We start from the raw sequence: 17,824 nt of genomic DNA, 5'->3' as shown, positions 1-17,824 counted from the left end.
AACGCGCTGGTAAATAGATGGGAGAGGGAAATGATAGCTGTCAACTTAATACTCCAACATTCAGTTTTTAAGGCTAATTCAGGTGATTGGTTTTTCTTTTTGTTTGTTTTACGAGTTTCGTTCAAGGATTGGTTAGGCAATAAATGAAGGAAATGGGCAGGGCCCGCTTAATTATTATTTCTGAACACGGGGTCGGAGAGGAGAGATCTCCAGGAAAGCTTCAGTTTCTTACTTGTACTAAACCACAAGCGTCCACTTACACTGCCTAAACTGTCAAGACTTCCTTGAAGATTTAGGGAAATGTATTTTTCGACTGTGGCACAATTGTCTGCTTGGATACATTCGCCGCCTTTTGGAATTCTCATTCCCAGCAGAAGCTTCTTGAGAAAAGGGTGTGTGTGTGTTAATCCGTGACAGTTAAACCGGTTCTGGTTCATAGTGCAGATACGTATGCAATTATAACCAAAAGGGGAAAATGCGCCGGTTAAAAAGAAACCCAGGATCCCTTTGCACAGTAGGCTGGATTTCTCGATTTTATTATAAAATAGAAGCAGAAATATTATTATTTTTTTCCAAATACCGTATTCACATAATATAAACAATACAGAGAAGTTGAGGGGGCCTCGCTGGCGCGTGATAACTTTCCTTGGGTTTCGATGAGCAGCAATGGCTTATTATAATATACACATATAGATAGGTAGAGATAGAGATATAACGCCTGCTCTTGGCCCTGTTATGATTTGAAATGGGTGCCGTGGGCTCCAAGCGGGTCAGAGTCCGGGCCTGGCGCACAAGCCCGGACAATTCCGCTCATTATCCTGGGTGGCCCCGCAGACTCCGAAGGGGAAGGAATAGAGGGGAATATTATTATTATGAATAAAAATATTATTAATAATAAGGGTGATATAGGCTATCTCAATGTTAAATGTGCAAAACGCTGTACAGTCTTTATCCTCACAAACAGCCCTGCGAGGTAGTTCGCCTTTGTTCCCATTTTACAGATGAGGGAACTGAAGCTGAAGAGCGCCACTGAGTCGAGGAGCTCAACCCAGATCTCCCGGCTTCCAAGTCCAACTCTGGAGCCGCTGGATCGGCTTGAAGGCAAGTTCTGTGGCTTAAGCGATTTGTGGATCGCACCTTGCTCGTCCTTCACACCTAAAGAATGGCTTAAGGGAGGGGGGACCACACGAAGAAGACGAAATAAGTCCCTCCCCCTTCCCCACTTTCTTTGCCTAGCATCAGCTACAAAGGAGAAGAATAAGGGCTGGGGTTCATAGCTGTCAACTTTTCCCTTTTCTTGCGAGGAATCCTATTCGGAATAAGGGAATTTCCCTTAAAAAACGGGAAAAGTTGACAGCTATGCTGGGGTTGCCTATACGGCAGCTGGCAGCAACTGCAGCGCTGGAATTTCAGCTGCTACTCTCCTCACCAGCCTTCGGATCCAGCCCCACGATGCAACGTGCACTCTGTCATTCTCAGGCTATAGTAGCCCCTTTACAATCAACAGGGTTGCTAGGCTGGAGTCCGATCCAAAAATCTGGGGCGGGGTGGGGTTGAGGGGAGAAGCCTCCCGTTTGGAAAGAAGCCCCCCTGGTTTCAGCCAGACATTATTCCCAAGCACGTTGTTTCCCAAGATTCAGAAGCAGGACAAACCGGATGGGATGGAGTTGCCAACTTCGCAAGCAGCATCTGCGCTCGATTAATAGGCCTTCCCTCCACTCTCTGCGGCTTCAGATGCGGAAACGAGGAGGGCCAATGGCTTTAGAGATGGTTTTGAAAGGGGATTAGAACTAACTGGATGGACAATAGATGTACCAATCTGGAGGTCGCCAGCCGTGATGGCAATGGAAGCTTCCGGTCAGAGGCAGCAGACGCCTCTCTGAAGACCATGTTACCGGATGCAATCGACATTCAGAATGGGGTTCAGAACTGGGGAGTGGGGCAACTCTCTGCTTCCCAGAGGCCTCTGGTTGGCCATGGAGGAGAAGACGGTGCTGCTGGTGCCTGGTGAACCTTCTGGTCTCTCTCTTCAAGGCCTACAAAGCTTCACTTGTTGCTGATCAGGGTTCAAGCACAGCTCCAGAGCCCGGCTGAGAAGTTGGCAACCCCCAAACTGGACCTGATAAACTCCCATAGAGAGGGGCTGCCCTGACCTCCTTTGCTCCCCTTCCACCATCCCCACCCCTGCAAAACCACACACCCAGCAACAACTCCTAAGGAAGAGTCCACCAGCTTCGCCAAACCCTCGTAAGACTTGCCAGGGTCTTGAGGTTACAGTACCTTCCCCCAAAGTCATTAGTCAGCCGACCAAGCCTTGATCCAAAGCCAGACAACGGATCCGTGTGAAGGAGCTTGCTATCCCTTTCAATGTTTCAGGTAATAGGTATGAGTGTTTTGTTTCTTTAAAAAAAGAAATAATAATAAAAAGCCGAGTGGGAAGCATGGATTCAAGGGACATCATGGGTGCCACGAACGTCTTAAGAGCCCAGGTCGACCAGGTTGGAGGACATGGAGTTGAGGATGGAGTCTTGCAAACTGTGGTGGTGCAGAGGGTCCGCGCTGGGTACAGGAATGGCACTAGGACCCTGGGGGTGACCCAAGCTGTGGAGCGGCTGCAAGCCTGGGTTCGAATTAAGCAGTAAAGCCGGGCTGGACGAAGAGTGATCCGGCGTCCCCGAGGGCGTTTTCTCGTCTTCGGAGCTGCCCAAAACCGCCTTGTTGCCGTTCAGGGAGGAGGAAAGCGGGTTGTGGCCGTTGGAACTGGAATTCTCGTTGTTTTCCCTAGAAGGGAGAAAAGGAAAAGAGAGAGGAAAAATAGGATGTAAAAGGGGACCAGTCTCTTCCCTTCCCTTCCCGCCCCCCCTTCATGCAGATGGTATCGACCGGAATGAATGCATGGTTCCCTGAAGCAAGTCTCGCTTGAGTTCGTGACCCAAGCACAGAGTCCAACCATAGGCATATGTTTTCTCAGAAGTAAGTTCTGCAATGAAGGGGACTTGCAGGGCAGTCCACGGCAGGACCCGTCCATCCATGGTGAAGCAATCGCCTCCGGCAGCAAGACCCACAGGGGCAGTAGATCCCAATGTAGATCTTTATTCCCTCCTTGCTCCTGATATATTCACTCATCCCTTCTTCCCTGGCAGGGCGAGGGGACACTATTTTGTGGTTCACCTCAGGTGCCAAAATGTCCTGGGCCAGCACTAATCCAGGGCCCATGTATTGTTTTTAATATTCAGTTGGAAGCCACCCAGAGTGGCTGGGGAAACCCAGCCAGATGGGCGGGGTTTAAATAATAGATTATTATTATTATTATTATTATTATTATTATATTATTATTATTATTATTATTATTATTATTATTATTATTATTATATAAAGCACATGCCCTCCAAAGAACTGTAGCTTACCCTTCACAGAGTTATGGTTGTTAGTAAGGTAAAAGGTAAAGGACTCCTGGACGGTTAAGTCCAGTCAAAGGCGACTATGGGGTGCAGTGCTAATCTCGCTTTCAGGCCGAGGGAGTCGGCGTTTGTCCCCAAACAGCTTTCCTGGTCATGTGGCCAGCATGACTTAACCGCTTCTTGCAAAACGGGACACCATGATGGAACGAGTTGGGCTGCACGTCTGTCACTGACGAAGATGCTGATTCCATTTCTCCCTTTGGATCCTGAAACCTGACATTGTTGAGAGAAAGGGCCAAACCTCTGTGGTAGAGCATGAATGCACTTACCTGGACTCAACCACACACCTAGGGTTATTGTGAGAATAACATGGGAAAGGGGAAGAATCATAATCTATACAACTCCATGCAACCCAGCCAGATAGGCGGGGTATAAATAATAAAATTGTTGTTGTTGTTGTTGTTGTTCACTATGACCTACTGAAGGGCTCAGTAGTAGAGCATACAGGTAGGTAAAAAAAGAGTAAAAGACCCCGAACGGTTAAGTCCAGACAAAGGTGACTATGGGGCTGCGGCGCTCATCTCACTTTGTCTTGCATTTGTCCACAGACAGCTTTCCGGGTCATGTGGCCAGCATGACTAAACCACTTCTGGTGCAACGCAACACCATGACAGAAACGGAAATGTTGTTTACCTTCCTGCCGTAGTGGTACCTATTTATCTGCTTGCACTGGTGTGCTTTTGAACTGCTAGGTTGGCAGAAGTTGGGACAGAACAACGGGAGCTCACCCCATCACACAGATTTGAACCGCCGACCTTCCGATCAGCAAGCCCAGGAGGCTCAGTTGTTTAGATCACAGTGCCATCCAGTTCCAGGTTCATCCTCAGACATATCCAGATCGGTTTGGCAAAGTCTTCTGCCTGAAAACTCTGGATAGTTGCTGCTATAGTCAGTGTTGACAATACTGAGCTAGAGCTTCCTATGTTTCTATACTACATTACAGTTTCTCCCAAAAAAATGACCCCAAAGTTAGGTTTGTTTTATTCCTGCCACTCAAAATTTGGATTTTAGCTTATTTCTTTCCTTTTTTTTTAACTTTAGAATCACACGGTACAATTTCCCACAATCTGCAACCCATTGAGACGTATTTAAGTGTGTTTCATCCCATTGAATGCTCATTGGATACACAGTCTTTGGAACCCAGGTCTAAATCCCCATTGATCTAGGTCTTCAGAAAAGGTACCTCTTGTAATTATAGTACTACACCAGGAACCAAGGTATGAGACCCTGCAGGCATGTCCAAAGTCCGTTTCAGGGGCCTAATCTGGCCCGCCGGTCGATTTAATCTGTGGCAGTTTATGTCCTGGGGCAAAATCCCCCAAAAAGCTCAGTGGCGCTGTGGGTTAAACCACAGAGTCTAGGACTTGCCGATCAGAAGGTCGGCGGTTTGGATCCCTGCCGCGGGGTGAGTTCCCGTTGTTCGGTCCCTGCTCCTGCCAACCTAGCAGTTCGAAAGCACATTAAAGTGCAAGTAGATAAATAGGTACCGCTCTGGTGGGAAGGTAATCGGCATTTCCGTGCGCTGCTCTGGTTCGCCAGAAGCGGCTTAGTCATGCTGGCCACATGACCCGGAAGCTGTACGCCGGCTCCCTTGGCCAATAAAGCGAGATGAGCGTCGCAGCCCCAGAGTGAGGACATAGTAATGACTGGACCTAATGGTCAGGGGTCCCTTTACCTTTACCTTCAATCCTGGTCGGCCCTCACGCATGTTCACTTCATCAAATCTGGCCCTCTTTGAAAAACATTTGGGCATCCCTGCGGAACTCTTAATCTCTCCTGGGCAGCCTTCAGTTATCCACTGTCTCTCAGACCCCACCTATCTACCAGGATTGTTGTGAGGATAACAAACGGATCTGATGCATTTTAATCTTTACTCAAAAGTCAGCTGTCAGGGTATTGTCCTTATTTCAGTCGACTGACTTCCTGCTAGCTGCACACTTACTGGAAAATATGTTTCGTGGACCTGAGCTGCACAACTGCTATCCTAAGGGCAGTTATTCCTGGAAGTGCACAGTCAAATCAGAGCAACCACGCTTGAGATGTGGGTGTGAAATCATCACTCTGATCTCCTTTGAGAGTATGAAAAGTGTGATACACATCTCCAGTTTAGAGGAGAAGATGGGATTGCAGCAATTTTAAGGGCATTCTGGTGAGAAACAAACCCCCCAAAGTAGGGGTTGCAGGAAACCCCTTCCCCAGCCAGTGGTGTTGTGGGGGGCATGGTCAGAGGCACAAAATTCTAAGGGGGTACAACCAGGCACCCCATGTAGGCATTGGCTTCCACAGGGACCCACACATCACCCTGGCAAAGGTGGCAGCTCAGGTCCACTTTGCAACCAACAACAAGATCTAGGTAACAACTGTTTTCTTCTTTGATGGGGCCGTTCCACCTTCACAACATCTGTGCTGCTGACTCTCGAACTTTTGTTAAAAGACATACAACAAAAAATTAATCAGTTTGAGTCATGCAACTCAAATTGGATCTACTAGGCCCAATTTTTTTAAGCAACATGGACAAAAGTCACTTCTGGGGGCCCTCCAGGATTAGGTGCCTTGAAGCTTTACTAGTTTCATAGCATAGTATATCCACCCCTGACCGTAATACCTCAAGGATTGGCTCTCCCCATATGAACTGATCTGGAGCCTGTGATACCATCGGAGGCCCTCCTTTGTGTGCCTCCTCCACAAGAGATCTGTGCCACACAAGAATAGGCCTTTTCTATGGTGGAATCTTGGTTATATCTTAGTTACATATCTTTAGGCACCAGGCAAAAACATTTCTCTAATCCCAGGCCTTTGGCTAATAAAACAAGTAATGGCCTGTTTGTGGGGGGTATTGATTTTGCATGTTACTATGATATGCATTTTTGTGTATTTATATTGTAAACTGCAGTGTAATCCTTGAGAGGTATAGAAATTTAATTATCATCATCATCAACAACATTTTCATATTTGCAGGTATGATTACTCTGATTTGCTTTTTTCTCTTTTGCTCAAGTTCTATAGGGCATTTTAAATCACTACATTCTTTGTGTACATTAATATTCTATGTGTGTTTCTAAAACAGACCACTGAAGAATGCAGAATGTTTAGTTACGTTAAGGTTGATTTGATTAAAGAATAGTAAACTATAGTGATTTTTTCATTTGCTTGTTATAAAGTTTTTTCATATAACTAATTCATACTTTTCTGTTTTGTGGTTTTTTTTATCATTGGAGCCCAATTTGTTTTTGTTTTTTATTTTAAACACACACACACACACACACACATATAAACATAGAGTAAAGGGGTCTCTGATTGGCAGTGAGCAATTTGTATGACTCCAAGACCACCACTCCTATTCTAGCTACCTCCTGCTAGAAACACTCATGTTCTTTCCTTCTCCACTGTGGTGCCCTCCGAGCAGAACTGTGGGGGCCAAAGTCCAGGTAATTATCATCTAAAGAGAGCCCCATTCTCAATAGTCAGAGCTTTGGCCCTCTAGATGCTGCTGACCTCCAACTCCCATCAGCCAGCAGGGCACCTGGACAAGGATGAAGAGAGTTGTAGTCTAACCTTCCCGGAACTGCAACACAAACATTTCTTTTCTTTTCTCAACTCACTGGAGCCTCTAGGATCTCGGCCTACGCCCTGTTCCCTAGGCAGGAAATCTTGGGTGCAGCCATCTTCACAAGACCGCTCACTGCGCGCAGTGCTTTGCGCATACTAACTTCCCATCCAAGGTGTCACATCCTGAAGCAGTCGCGTAAAGGCGCGAAAAGAAAGAGTTTGGCGGATGACACGTTTGGAAATAATGTCCCACTGATTTAGAACCGAGATGCCAATTATCTGATTTCTGCTTTAACTGGCTGTGGATAGGGAGGAGGAAAATAAAATTCGGGCTTCCACAGCCTCTGCCTGCCCTGCAACCCCCCAGGGCCTCGTTGAGTCGATCTCGGGTCTTGTAAACAGTTTGCGGCCGGCTCAGTAAAAAAGTGTGGTCTGATAAAAACGTTCCTTTCCTCCCTCTCTCTCCTGCAGAGATTAGGAAGCCTTTGGAGGGTGGGAGAAGCGGACGCGTTAGCACTTCAGTCCTCGGCCCAGAAAGGAAAAGCAGCGCATTCTGGCCGCCGTTTGCTCCGGCTAAATCTAACATCGCAAATATGGGAATGGGAAAAATATATCTGCGTTGGGGTCCCTTCCTCAGATCTCGGCTGGGGTTAAACCCTTTTCCTCCCCGTCCATTCTGAAGCTCGAATGTGTGTGTCTACATATATACTGAAATACATTCCAACCTACAGTAGCAAACGAGAGGCATTTTATTTTCTTGACTCAGGAACGGAAATGCCCTCCGTGGCTCGTGGCACGCAAATATTTCCTTCATCCGGCAACACCTCGGTGGCTACACACACTACTGGGGCCGGAGGAGGGGAGCGGAATTGGCTTCAGTTGCCCTGGCTTCCCAACAAATAAGAACGCGATCCTAAACCCGTTTATTTGAGCTCCATCGGAAGCGGGAAGGAAGCGAGGAGAAAATATCTACTTCTAAATAAGTATGCTGAGAGTCTCACAACTGGCGTCATTTTGATGGAATCCGACTGCCAGGTAAACACGCTTAAGTTCGCAGCCTAACACTTCGATGCTAAACTGCGCGATCCTAAATCCGTTGACTCAGAAGTACACCCCACAGCATTTCAAGAGAACTTTTAGGGTAGTTTAGGGTAGCAGCCGCTGGATTAAGTGCGAAAGCCACCGAGTTCCAATAAAGTTTGTTTAACAGAAGGAGATCGCTGTAAAGGAGTTTATTTGAAATAAATCAACAACCAGCCCCGATGATCGGCATGCGCGTTTGCTCAGAAGACGCTCCTGCGGAATTCACTGAGACTAAGCGTGCGCAAGACTGCAGCCGAAGAGTGTTGTGGCAACTGGAAGACTCGCAGTTCGCTTTTTCTGCAGCGTGGATAGGAGAGAGAGCCTGTTTCCTTGGATGCAGGAAGCGGATGAATCGTCTTTACGCTGGACACTCCACGCCATCTAAGTAGCAGCTTCTCCGCGGCCGAAAATTAAGCCACCATAAAATGGCTAGGCTCCCAGGTGCCACAAGTCTCGGAAAGAAGCGGAGGAGGGTCGTCTTCTAGAACTGAGAACCAAAAGCGGCTTCCTTATTAGGGCAGAAAAGCGCCCCATCGAGGCGCTGCTAATACTTTATCTGAAATCCTGCACTGTGCTGTAGTTTTATCTGGTAGATTCTTAGCCCTAACAATTCAGTGGTATCACTAGCTCGTTAGGCTACTACTCCAACTCTCACCACCCTGAACGCTTCCAAGGCCTGGAGAATATACTTTCCCTCCTATTTCTGCCGCAAGCTATTTTGCGGAAACCATCCCATTTTCACGAGGCGATGCAGTTCGGAGGGTTCTTGGGTCTCTCCCCGCACGGCTTCCTTTGCAACAAAATGCATTTTAACCCCTTTCTTCAGTATTGCTGTGTCCTTGCTCAGACTACCCGCTCGATTTGGGAAACGACCGAGCCCTGCAAGCACCCACCCCATTGAAGTCAACTGGGCTGCTGGGTTATGTGGATAGGTTGTGGGCTGCGTGTAAATATGTAGCATGCTGACCTTCTCCTTGGCAACATATTATCTTTAAATTGGGTTTTCCCGTCGCGATTCAGATCTTTTCACATGCATTAGATCGCTAATCCTGTAAGGCAGGTCACTACATTATCATTTCCATTTTACAGATTTGGGGGTATGGATGGGTGAGGACTGAGATATATTGGTTTGCCTAAGACCAGCCAAATCCTACCGAGGAAATTCCAGGACTAGGCTCAAACCCACCGCTGTTAGGCTACGATCTATGCCTATTAACCTTGGAGCAAGCCACATTGCACCCGATGGCGTTTACTTCGGAGTAGACATGAGCAGAAACCTGTTATTAAGCACTATGATGCGCCGGCCTTTCTTCACTTAAATGCAGATGAAGGATTAAACAATCCACATCAACGCATTTTGTATTGTACTTGGATATTTCAGAATACATAGGACATCCACGTTGTATTACACGCCTCTTGAAACATTATTTAATAAAGTTATGCGTTTATATAAATGTAACCCTTTAAAAGCTCGATTTAAAACTCAAGATACATCCACGCGTTTAAGTAGACTTGTTTCCACTGAAGTCAATGAGGAGACTTCGACTCAAATCCAAGCGCGCTCGGGCTGCAATCCTGTTCACACTCGCACGGGGGACAATTCCCACTGAATTCAATAGCTCTTACCACTGAGCAGACACATACAGGACGGCGCTGTTCATAAAGCTGAGGACATGCGGGTGATTCAGTATGGATGCACAGCCTAATTATTTAAGAAAGCGGCACACCACTCCTAAGCAAAGTTTCGCAACAATCAGCAGTAATTGCTAATTGACAATAATTGCTGCCAACCTTAACTACCTTTATTTGCAAGCAAGACCTACTGTTCACCACATAAGAACACAAGACGAGCCTGCAGGATCAGGCCAAAGGCCCATGTAATCTAGTATCGGGTTCTCACAGTGGCCAACCAGATGCCTATGGGAAACGAGGGAGCAGAACATGAACACAAGAGTAACTCCCTCCTTTCCAGCAACGGGTATTTGCAAGCACTGCTGCCAAGAACTGTGGAGGTAGAGCATAACCATTGTGGCTAGTAGCCCTCTCCACCAAATCTCCTTTTAAAGCCATCCAAGTTGGTGGTTAATCTCTGCCCGCTGGGGAAGTGGATCCCATAGGATTCTCTGTGCGCTGCGTGAAGATGTACTTTCCTTGATCTGTCCCAAATCTCCCAAAATTCAGCTTCATTGGATGTCAACCAGTTGCAGTATTATGAGAGATTATTATTATTATTATTATTAGTCTATCCGCTTTCTTCATGCCATATGTATTTTTTTTTAAAGACGAACTCTGATCTCATGGCATGGTTTTGGTATTTTAATGCCTACTTTGATAGTAGATTTCATAAAATCATAGAAGGGACCCCGAGGATCATCAAGTACCAGGATCCAACCAGCAACCTTTGCATTATGAGCACCATGCTCTAACCAATTGAGCTATACAGGTATGATGTTTTCTGGTTACATGCTGTGAACACAGATGGTTCAGAATAAAAGTACAACTAGCTAATAAATAAAATGTGTACTCGGAGGTAAGTCCCGTCGAGGTCAGGACAGCTAACTCGTAAGTGCCCAAAAGAAGGCTGCCTTACTTTACTCCCAAGTAAGCCTTCACTCTTAAACACCTTCCCTAGAGAGTTAATCTCACTGAACCCAGTGGGACTGAGTTTAAGAAGACTGGTTTAAAATTGGGCTGTAAAATCATATTATCCCCACTGGCTGTAGCGGAATTAACTCTAGGACTGTTATCCTAAGCGTCACTTGTAATGATGGCAACGTTCTCTTCCAGGTAAAGGAAAATACGTCAATGCCTGACATCAGCCTTCGCCAGTCCCGTACCTTCCAGATGTTGTTGCATTATAACTCTCAGCCAGGACTGCGCAAGCATTGCATCTGGTGGGCACCAGGTTGAGGAAGGTTGTTAGCAGTCTCCACAGATAACCCAGTGGCATAGGGCTTAATGCCCTGTGATCACACCTATAAGCGCGCAGCGTTACTCAGCTGGGAATCAAACTGCAGACGTCCAGGCGAAGCTAAAGCTATAGCTATGGGCACGGCAGGGTGATATTGGGGAAAGGGGACATTTGTCCCATTTTCATCTGGAAAAACGGAGATCGCTCGGTAAGAGGGACCACCCTGCTTGCGGGACGCTGCCGTCTGTTAAAGAGGATTCAGTATCCTGTTCAAGATGCTAATTCTCTTCCACCTCAGCGAGAGAGAGCGCCTATGATGTGTTCCTCCGATTAGCAGTAAATGGGCATCTTTCATCTCACCAATCCTAGACTGGCCAGGCGAGTCTCTCCGCTTTCCACCCGCGGGAGAAAATAAGCTTATGTCAACTTAGCGAAATGGATGGAGGCCGCGAACCGAATCGAGTCAAACCGCCTGCCTTGAACTCCGCTCGGCTACTTTACCTGAGCCATTAACAGTTTCAAAATGTGTGTGTTTTCCACTGAGGCAGCAGCGTTATGACAATTAAGTCGCAAGGACTTAGAACTCAGAGGGACTTATTTTCGACAGGGGGCAACGTATCTAGAATCGGGTTAAACGTTCTGCGCAGAGCGACTAGCCCGATCCTAGACCTATTGACCCCCATCGAAAATAAGCGCACAAGTGCTAGTCTTGTCCCGGACGTAAATTCCTCCCGGACCTCTAGATTCAGCTGCTGCCAGTTACTCATATAAACATAATATTTGGAGACTGGGGAAAACTGCCTTCAAGGACACTGGCGTGCACGCGTTGCAGCCTCCAGAGCGCATTTTCTGGAGAAGGCGACCCTGAATTTTGTCATGGGAAAGAGATGTCACCTTTAGCAGGTTCTAGTAAAATCAAGCTACTTGGTTAGACGCTTTGGGAGACGGAATTGCGCAGCGGCGGTGGTTTGGGGTGAGAATAAACTGCGTTTTAATTCACAGAGGCTTGCTAACAGCTTTCAGATTTGCCACCTGTCTCTCAAACAAGGGCCCAACGCCCCAAAGGCCGCTTATTCATTAGAAAGGGCAGAGCCCCCTGTCCCTAGATACCCGCGCAAAATGGCGATCCTCTTCCCAGTCAAGACCAGCAAAGGTAGATATTCTCAGAATTTGGACCCACGCAGTGACAAACGCGCGCTGCAGGAAGCTCCTTTCAACTCCGCGGGGCGGAAAGGATTGTCCCGCAGCTCGGAGCCCCGCCTGCAACCCAGGCAGAATCTGCTCAAGAGAAACTAGCGCCTTTTTTTTTTTTTTTTTTTTTGCAACAGCTCGGTGCATAAATGATAAAAACAGACGACTTGGATTCAAAGCGATTTTCAGCCCTGTTAAAGACAGCAGGGATTGAAATCACCTTGGCGCTTGGGTTTCAAGTACGCAGGAATTTGGATTTATACCTTACGCCACCCCCGCTTCCCAAATGTTCGGGATCCTGGTGCTAATTTCAAATAAAAGCTGCGATCCCATCAATGCACGCGCTTATTGGGGAGTAAGCCCGGTGATCGGGTGCCTCCCGGTGAAGGCACGCATGGGATCCGGCTCCCTTTGGGGTTGTGGGTGGCCCTTCTTGGACCTCCAGACGAAGTTCACTTTTGCATGCAAAATCCAGCCGGCCACCTCTAAAGTGGAACCCAGATTCTCCGGCGAGTCTTCCAAGAGAGTGGTTTCTGGATGGCCGCCTCAGAGTACAGTAGAAGGGAGAGAGAGCGCCGGTCCAACCAGATGATATCTGCTTTATTAGGCCCACATGTGGGTAGAAGCAGAGGGAGCCGCGACTATGTTTTGGATTTTCTACCAACGCTAGCTCACCAGAAAATACCTTTGAACTCACTTATGGCGCAGGAGGGTGCCAAAAGTGAATTCAGCCGGCCCGCGGAAGAATTGCACATCAAAGGTGCGCGTCCGGGTCCTCCAGGTATTCGGCTGCTTGGCTCTTTCACACGTGTTAATTGTACAAAGGCTGACACTTGCCCTCTCTGGCTGTGTGAGTGGGTTTCGAAATTGCTGCGAGCTTTCTGTTGCGAGGAATTAGACTGGGCTTTTTCGGCTCACCCGTCCTTCTAGACTCCGTATTTGTTTTTAAAGCCATATTATATTCTCCATTTCAGGCCCGTTTAACAAGGTTCTGAAGTTATTTTCCGTCGGCTCCCCTAACCCAGTTTCTAAATATAATTTTTTTTTTGGGGGGGGGACCCTCTCAAGCTAGCTAGTTACACAATGAGAGATTAGGGAAAGTGCCCCTCAGCAAAACAAAAGACTCACTCGAAATCAGAGGGGATGACTGCTCGGCCAAAGAGTTTAGGGTCGCGGTGCGCGGCTGCAACGTACAAGCGTCCGCTCGGGAGCACTGACAGCCCCACGGCTTCACACAGAGAATTTACTGAGAAATCCATCCTGTTCGAAGGGACCCGTGTCCCGGTACGAACTACAAGGGAGGGATGGGAAGACGCTAGTAGCGGTGGATGGCCTCCCGAAACTCCAAACAACCACCCACTTACTCCAGAGTAGTTCTATCTGAGTTGCTAGGCTATCACAACAACGTGGGCTTCCTTAATCCGCCGACAGAGCTAACAATACCGTGGCGGCTCGGGTGCTGCTGGCAAGTCCACGTTAAACAGGCTTCCTATAATGCGTTTAAGGCCTAAGCTAGCAGTGTCCAACTTTTCGGCTCTTCTCTCTGGCGTCGAGATTCTATTCGATTCTGTCTCAATGTGGTTCGATGCCTGCAGCCTTCAGAATCCCTTTGGAGCCAGTTCGGTTCGTTTTCCACCACTAATTTCATATCCCCTCGAAACAGGATGGGTAAACCTTTACGGGTTTGTATACGAGGCTGCTTTACTCAGGGAGAGAATCCATGCCGTTAGGGGCAGCGCAACTGCGTGTGTATTTATTTACTCAAGAGTTAAGGCCCCCAGGTCGGTCTGATCCGATTCAGCCGACATAGGGCCGCAGTTTCGGACCTGTGCTACGATCGAAAAGCTGCCCATTTATTCTAGGCTAGCCCTGTCTTAACGCCAATTCATTGCTCCTTAAGAGTCAGCTACTGAACAACTATTTCCATCTCGGAAGATAGTTTCATAAGAAGAATTAAAACATAATGCAACATCCGCCGATTTTTCTTCTAGATCATAGTGTTCTGACTTATACGAACACTCTTGTGTTCACAGTTTATTAGTAATTGATGGGAGGCGTTTACACTGATTAAGATGAAATTATTATAGCATATTTCTGTCCCACAGTTCATTATTATCCTTCCATCTACTATCTGGAGTCTGTCCCATCCCTCTTACTGAAGCAATGGAATGAAAGGGAACTTGTATCCGGATAGATAAGCAGCCACTTTAACGTGAACGGAAACTCCTGAGATTTATTTCCCTTGAAAATGTGCAGTTTCTGAACAATGTGGGGTACGTCTGTGTGCTGCTGGCCCAACGCATTTTGAAAACCCTGGCTTTGTCTTCAGCTGGTATCCTAAGTGAATTCAAGGGCTTGTCAAAGTGAGAAAGAGATTTACAGCTGGCCGCAGGAAACGTGTTAATTGTGATCATCACCAAGGGTTAAAATCATTGCTGATCGTGGCTTTAGCCACACACTCACCGGCCCCAGGGGCAAAGAAGTTCACTTTTATAGAGTTGGGGGCCTACTGGGACCATTCTACAAGCAAGCAGCTTTTTCCAACAGTGCTGCGTGAAGTTACTTAAAACCTTTCCTCCACTTTAAACTACTACACTGGTGTGGAGTCCCATTGCAAAGAGTAGAATTGCCGGCAACAGCGCGGAAACTCGGGCTGGGCAGGAAGAATATAACTCATGCAGCTCAATCCCACGCGCTGGAAGTTGAGGAGCACCGATTCGAATGCGACTTACACCCAGGTAAGTGAATTTAGGATTGCAGCTTTTAATTTTGATTCCCACCAGGAGTTCGTGTGTTCGGGATTGTGTATTAAACGTGGTTAATTTTGCTGGCGAGGAAGGACCTGATGGTCTTGTAAAGTGTTCAGGTGTATTTGTTCAATATGCATTAGAGATATTTACTAGCAGAATTATTATCTCCCCCTTTTTTAGTATTGTTTTGACTGCTTTCTTCCTGCACGGAGAAACGGCTCACTCAACACGTTTCTGTTACTTAAATATGTAGCCAAGGTTGCAGTCCAACACTGATTCATTAAAGTATTCCCTATTGAATTCAATGGCGCTTACTTCCAAGCAGATAAGGATGGGGCCGCGAAGTAAATTAAAGTTGAGAAAACTACAGATATTTTCCCGGGAAGCGGAAAAGAAACAGTCAGAATAGGAAGCTGGCCTGATTGTGAAAAGAAACGAAGGAAGATCCAGCTTTCTCCTGTTCCATTTACTTTAAAACTCTGCTCCATTTCTTCCAAATCACTTCCGAGGAAGTGGCCTGGTAGAGAAGCCGAAGCAAAGCGATTTAGCTTTGGCGGGGCAACCCAGTGTTGCTCTCGAGTAAAACTAGTTCCTTGGGGGGGGGGGCGGGGAGTCAACTGGTTGGGACCTGTGTGTTCCTGCTTTTCCGATAGCATTATATGAACGAAACGGCGAAAAGTTAAGATGCCTGTTTTACAAAGAGAATGAAGCGCCACGTTCTAGTTTCATTGCCATCTCCCTTCGCCTTAAGCGAACCTCAAGGCCGGTGGCGCTTTCCCCCGTGGCCTGATCCTCTGCGAGTTTACTCGGGAGCAAGTGCTCCCTAAGTTCAAGGCAGCTTACGCGACAAAAGCGCCTTTGTGCGCGTCTCAGCGCCGCGCAGTTTGGCCTGGAATGGTTAAGCAAATTTAGGAAGAGTCCGGCACCACACCGCCCCTCCCCTGGTCCCCAAATCAGAAATCTTTTTCAGCAGGGGCTGGGGGTCGAAAGAGGGAGCCAGGAGGAAGTACTTACTCGTACCTTTCTTTGGCCTCGGCCGCCCGGTCCCTCTGCCTCCGGTTCTTGAACCAGTTGCTGACTTGGGTGGTGGTCAGCCCGGTGGCTTCGGCCAGCTCCCTCTTCTCCCGAGGGGACGGGTAAGGGTTGTGCGCGTACCATTCCCGCAGCACGCTGCGGCTCTTCTCCTTGAAGCAGTAGCTGGTCTCCTCGCCGTCCCAGATGGAGCGGGGCAAGGGGAACTTGCGGCGGACCCGGTACTTGCCGACCGCCCCTAGGGGTCGCCCCCGCAGCTTCTCGGCCTCGATGTAGTGCGCCTTGAGCCACAGTTGCTGCAGCTTGGGGTGGTTGTGCGCCGAGAACTGGTGGCTCTCCAGGATCTTGTAGAGCTCGCGGAAGTTGCCCCGGTGGAAAGCCACCACGGCCTTGGCCTTCAGCACGCTCTCGTTCTTGTGCAGGTGCTCGCAAGCCGGCAGCGACCACAGGAAGCGGCCCAGCCTCTCGATGTTGCCCCCTTGCTGGAGAACCTCGCAGACGCACGCCACTTGCTCCTGGGTGAAGCCAAACGTGGGCAGCATGGACATGGTGGCGGGCGCCCGGGAGAGGCCCTGCTCCTCCTGCCACCGCCGCCTCTTAGCGCATCTGCCCTGGCCGAAAGGGGGCAGCCACTCCGGGTGGGGGGCAACGCGGCCGAGCGCCCCGCAGGCACCGCCTGGGGGGCAGAACTGGCGGCGGCGGGTCGTGCGGGGGAGGGGGGTGTCCGGGACGCGCGCGCGCGACAGCCGGCACCAATGGAGAGAGGGCTTCGCAAGGGGCCAGCCAACCACAGAGCGCCGGGGCTAACCTACTTACAAATGGAGCCCTCGGGCTTAGGTCAGCGCTGGCGGGGCCGCTGCGCCGGCGCCCCTGGAGCTTAGAGAATCTTCGCGCGCGGGGGAGGATCAAAGGCACAGCGAGGCGAGCGCTCACTTTCACCTCTTCTCGCTTGCTCTCCTCCTGCCTCTTCGGCTTTTGACCGCCCGCTTGGTTTGTAAGTCCCGGAGTTCCGATCAGCAAACTTTGCGGCTCTATTGTGTGAGAGGCTGCGGCGCTCGCAACAGTGGAACTTTCGCTCTCCCCACCCCCTGGCCGGGCTTGCGAGTTCCACTCTCCTCTCTCCGCTCCTCTCTTCTCTCTCTCTTCCTCCCTCCCCCCCTCCCCGCTTTCAGCGATAGGATCTTTTACATGTAATCCAGTACTTTAAAAAGTCCTGCTCCCCTCTTCCTCCTTCCTCATCTTCTTCGTCTCCTCGCTCTCCTCCCCTTCTCTTCTTGCCGGGTCTTCTCTCTCCCTCTCTCTTTTTTCTTTTCTTCCTCCTTCCCCTCCCCCTCTTCTTCCCCTCCCTCTCTCTTCGCCTCCCTCTCTCTCTCTTTCCTCCCCCCCACTAAATAATATTATTCTAACTGGCATGAAAAAGTGATTAGCCGCGCTGTGATTGGTCCAGTTATTTGACCCGGGGACTGCCAAGGAGAAGACAATTGTTTTAATCAAATTATTTGCCATGGTGACGCTGTCAATCAAAAGTAACCCGATCTGTTTTGAGGTGGCTCCCCGGCTCGGTTGACAGATTGCTTTGAGCCACTCGGAGGAGGGCTTTTTTAGAGTTGGGATATTACTAAGAAGTGGAAGATGCCTGGTTGGGGAGGGGGAGAGAAAGCAGAGCGGGTGGGGAGAGAAATAAATGTCTGCTGTGATTGACGTTGCAAAACACGGAAAGAGGGGGGAGTCCCACCCAGGCCTGACCGCTGACTGACAGCGGGGGCGCTACAACACCGACAGGTCTCCCAATCCTACCGTTTCGACTTCTAGTTTGATGCTTTTCACTTCGAAACAATCTCAAATTT

The 17,824-nt window shown here is 48.6% G+C and overlaps 1 protein-coding gene across 2 annotated transcripts; it reads right to left on the bottom strand.

Annotated features, from left to right (window-relative positions):
- Positions 1-506: 506 nt before the first annotated feature.
- SIX2 (SIX homeobox 2) lies at positions 507-16,650 on the bottom strand. Of its 2 annotated transcripts, none has more exons than XM_079970907.1 (2): positions 15,960-16,650; positions 507-2,781 (listed from the first exon to the last, which is right to left on the bottom strand). In XM_079970907.1, the coding sequence occupies exons 1-2, from the start codon at positions 16,523-16,525 to the stop codon at positions 2,478-2,480; spliced, it is 870 nt and encodes a 289-aa protein (XP_079827033.1). In that variant the 5' UTR covers positions 16,526-16,650; the 3' UTR covers positions 507-2,477. The 2 variants fall into 2 exon arrangements, with proteins under 2 accessions (XP_079827033.1, XP_079827034.1); XM_079970908.1 differs by having other exon boundaries at positions 15,966-16,650.
- Between the last annotated feature and the right edge of the window lie 1,174 nt (positions 16,651-17,824).

The sequence above is a fragment of the Podarcis cretensis genome (genome assembly GCF_951804945.1).
Source record: "Podarcis cretensis genome assembly, chromosome: 3".
NCBI classification, from domain to species: Eukaryota; Metazoa; Chordata; class Lepidosauria; order Squamata; family Lacertidae; genus Podarcis; species Podarcis cretensis.
The sequence above is the reverse complement of the archived record's forward strand: the minus strand, read 5'-3'. Positions and strand labels throughout refer to the sequence as shown.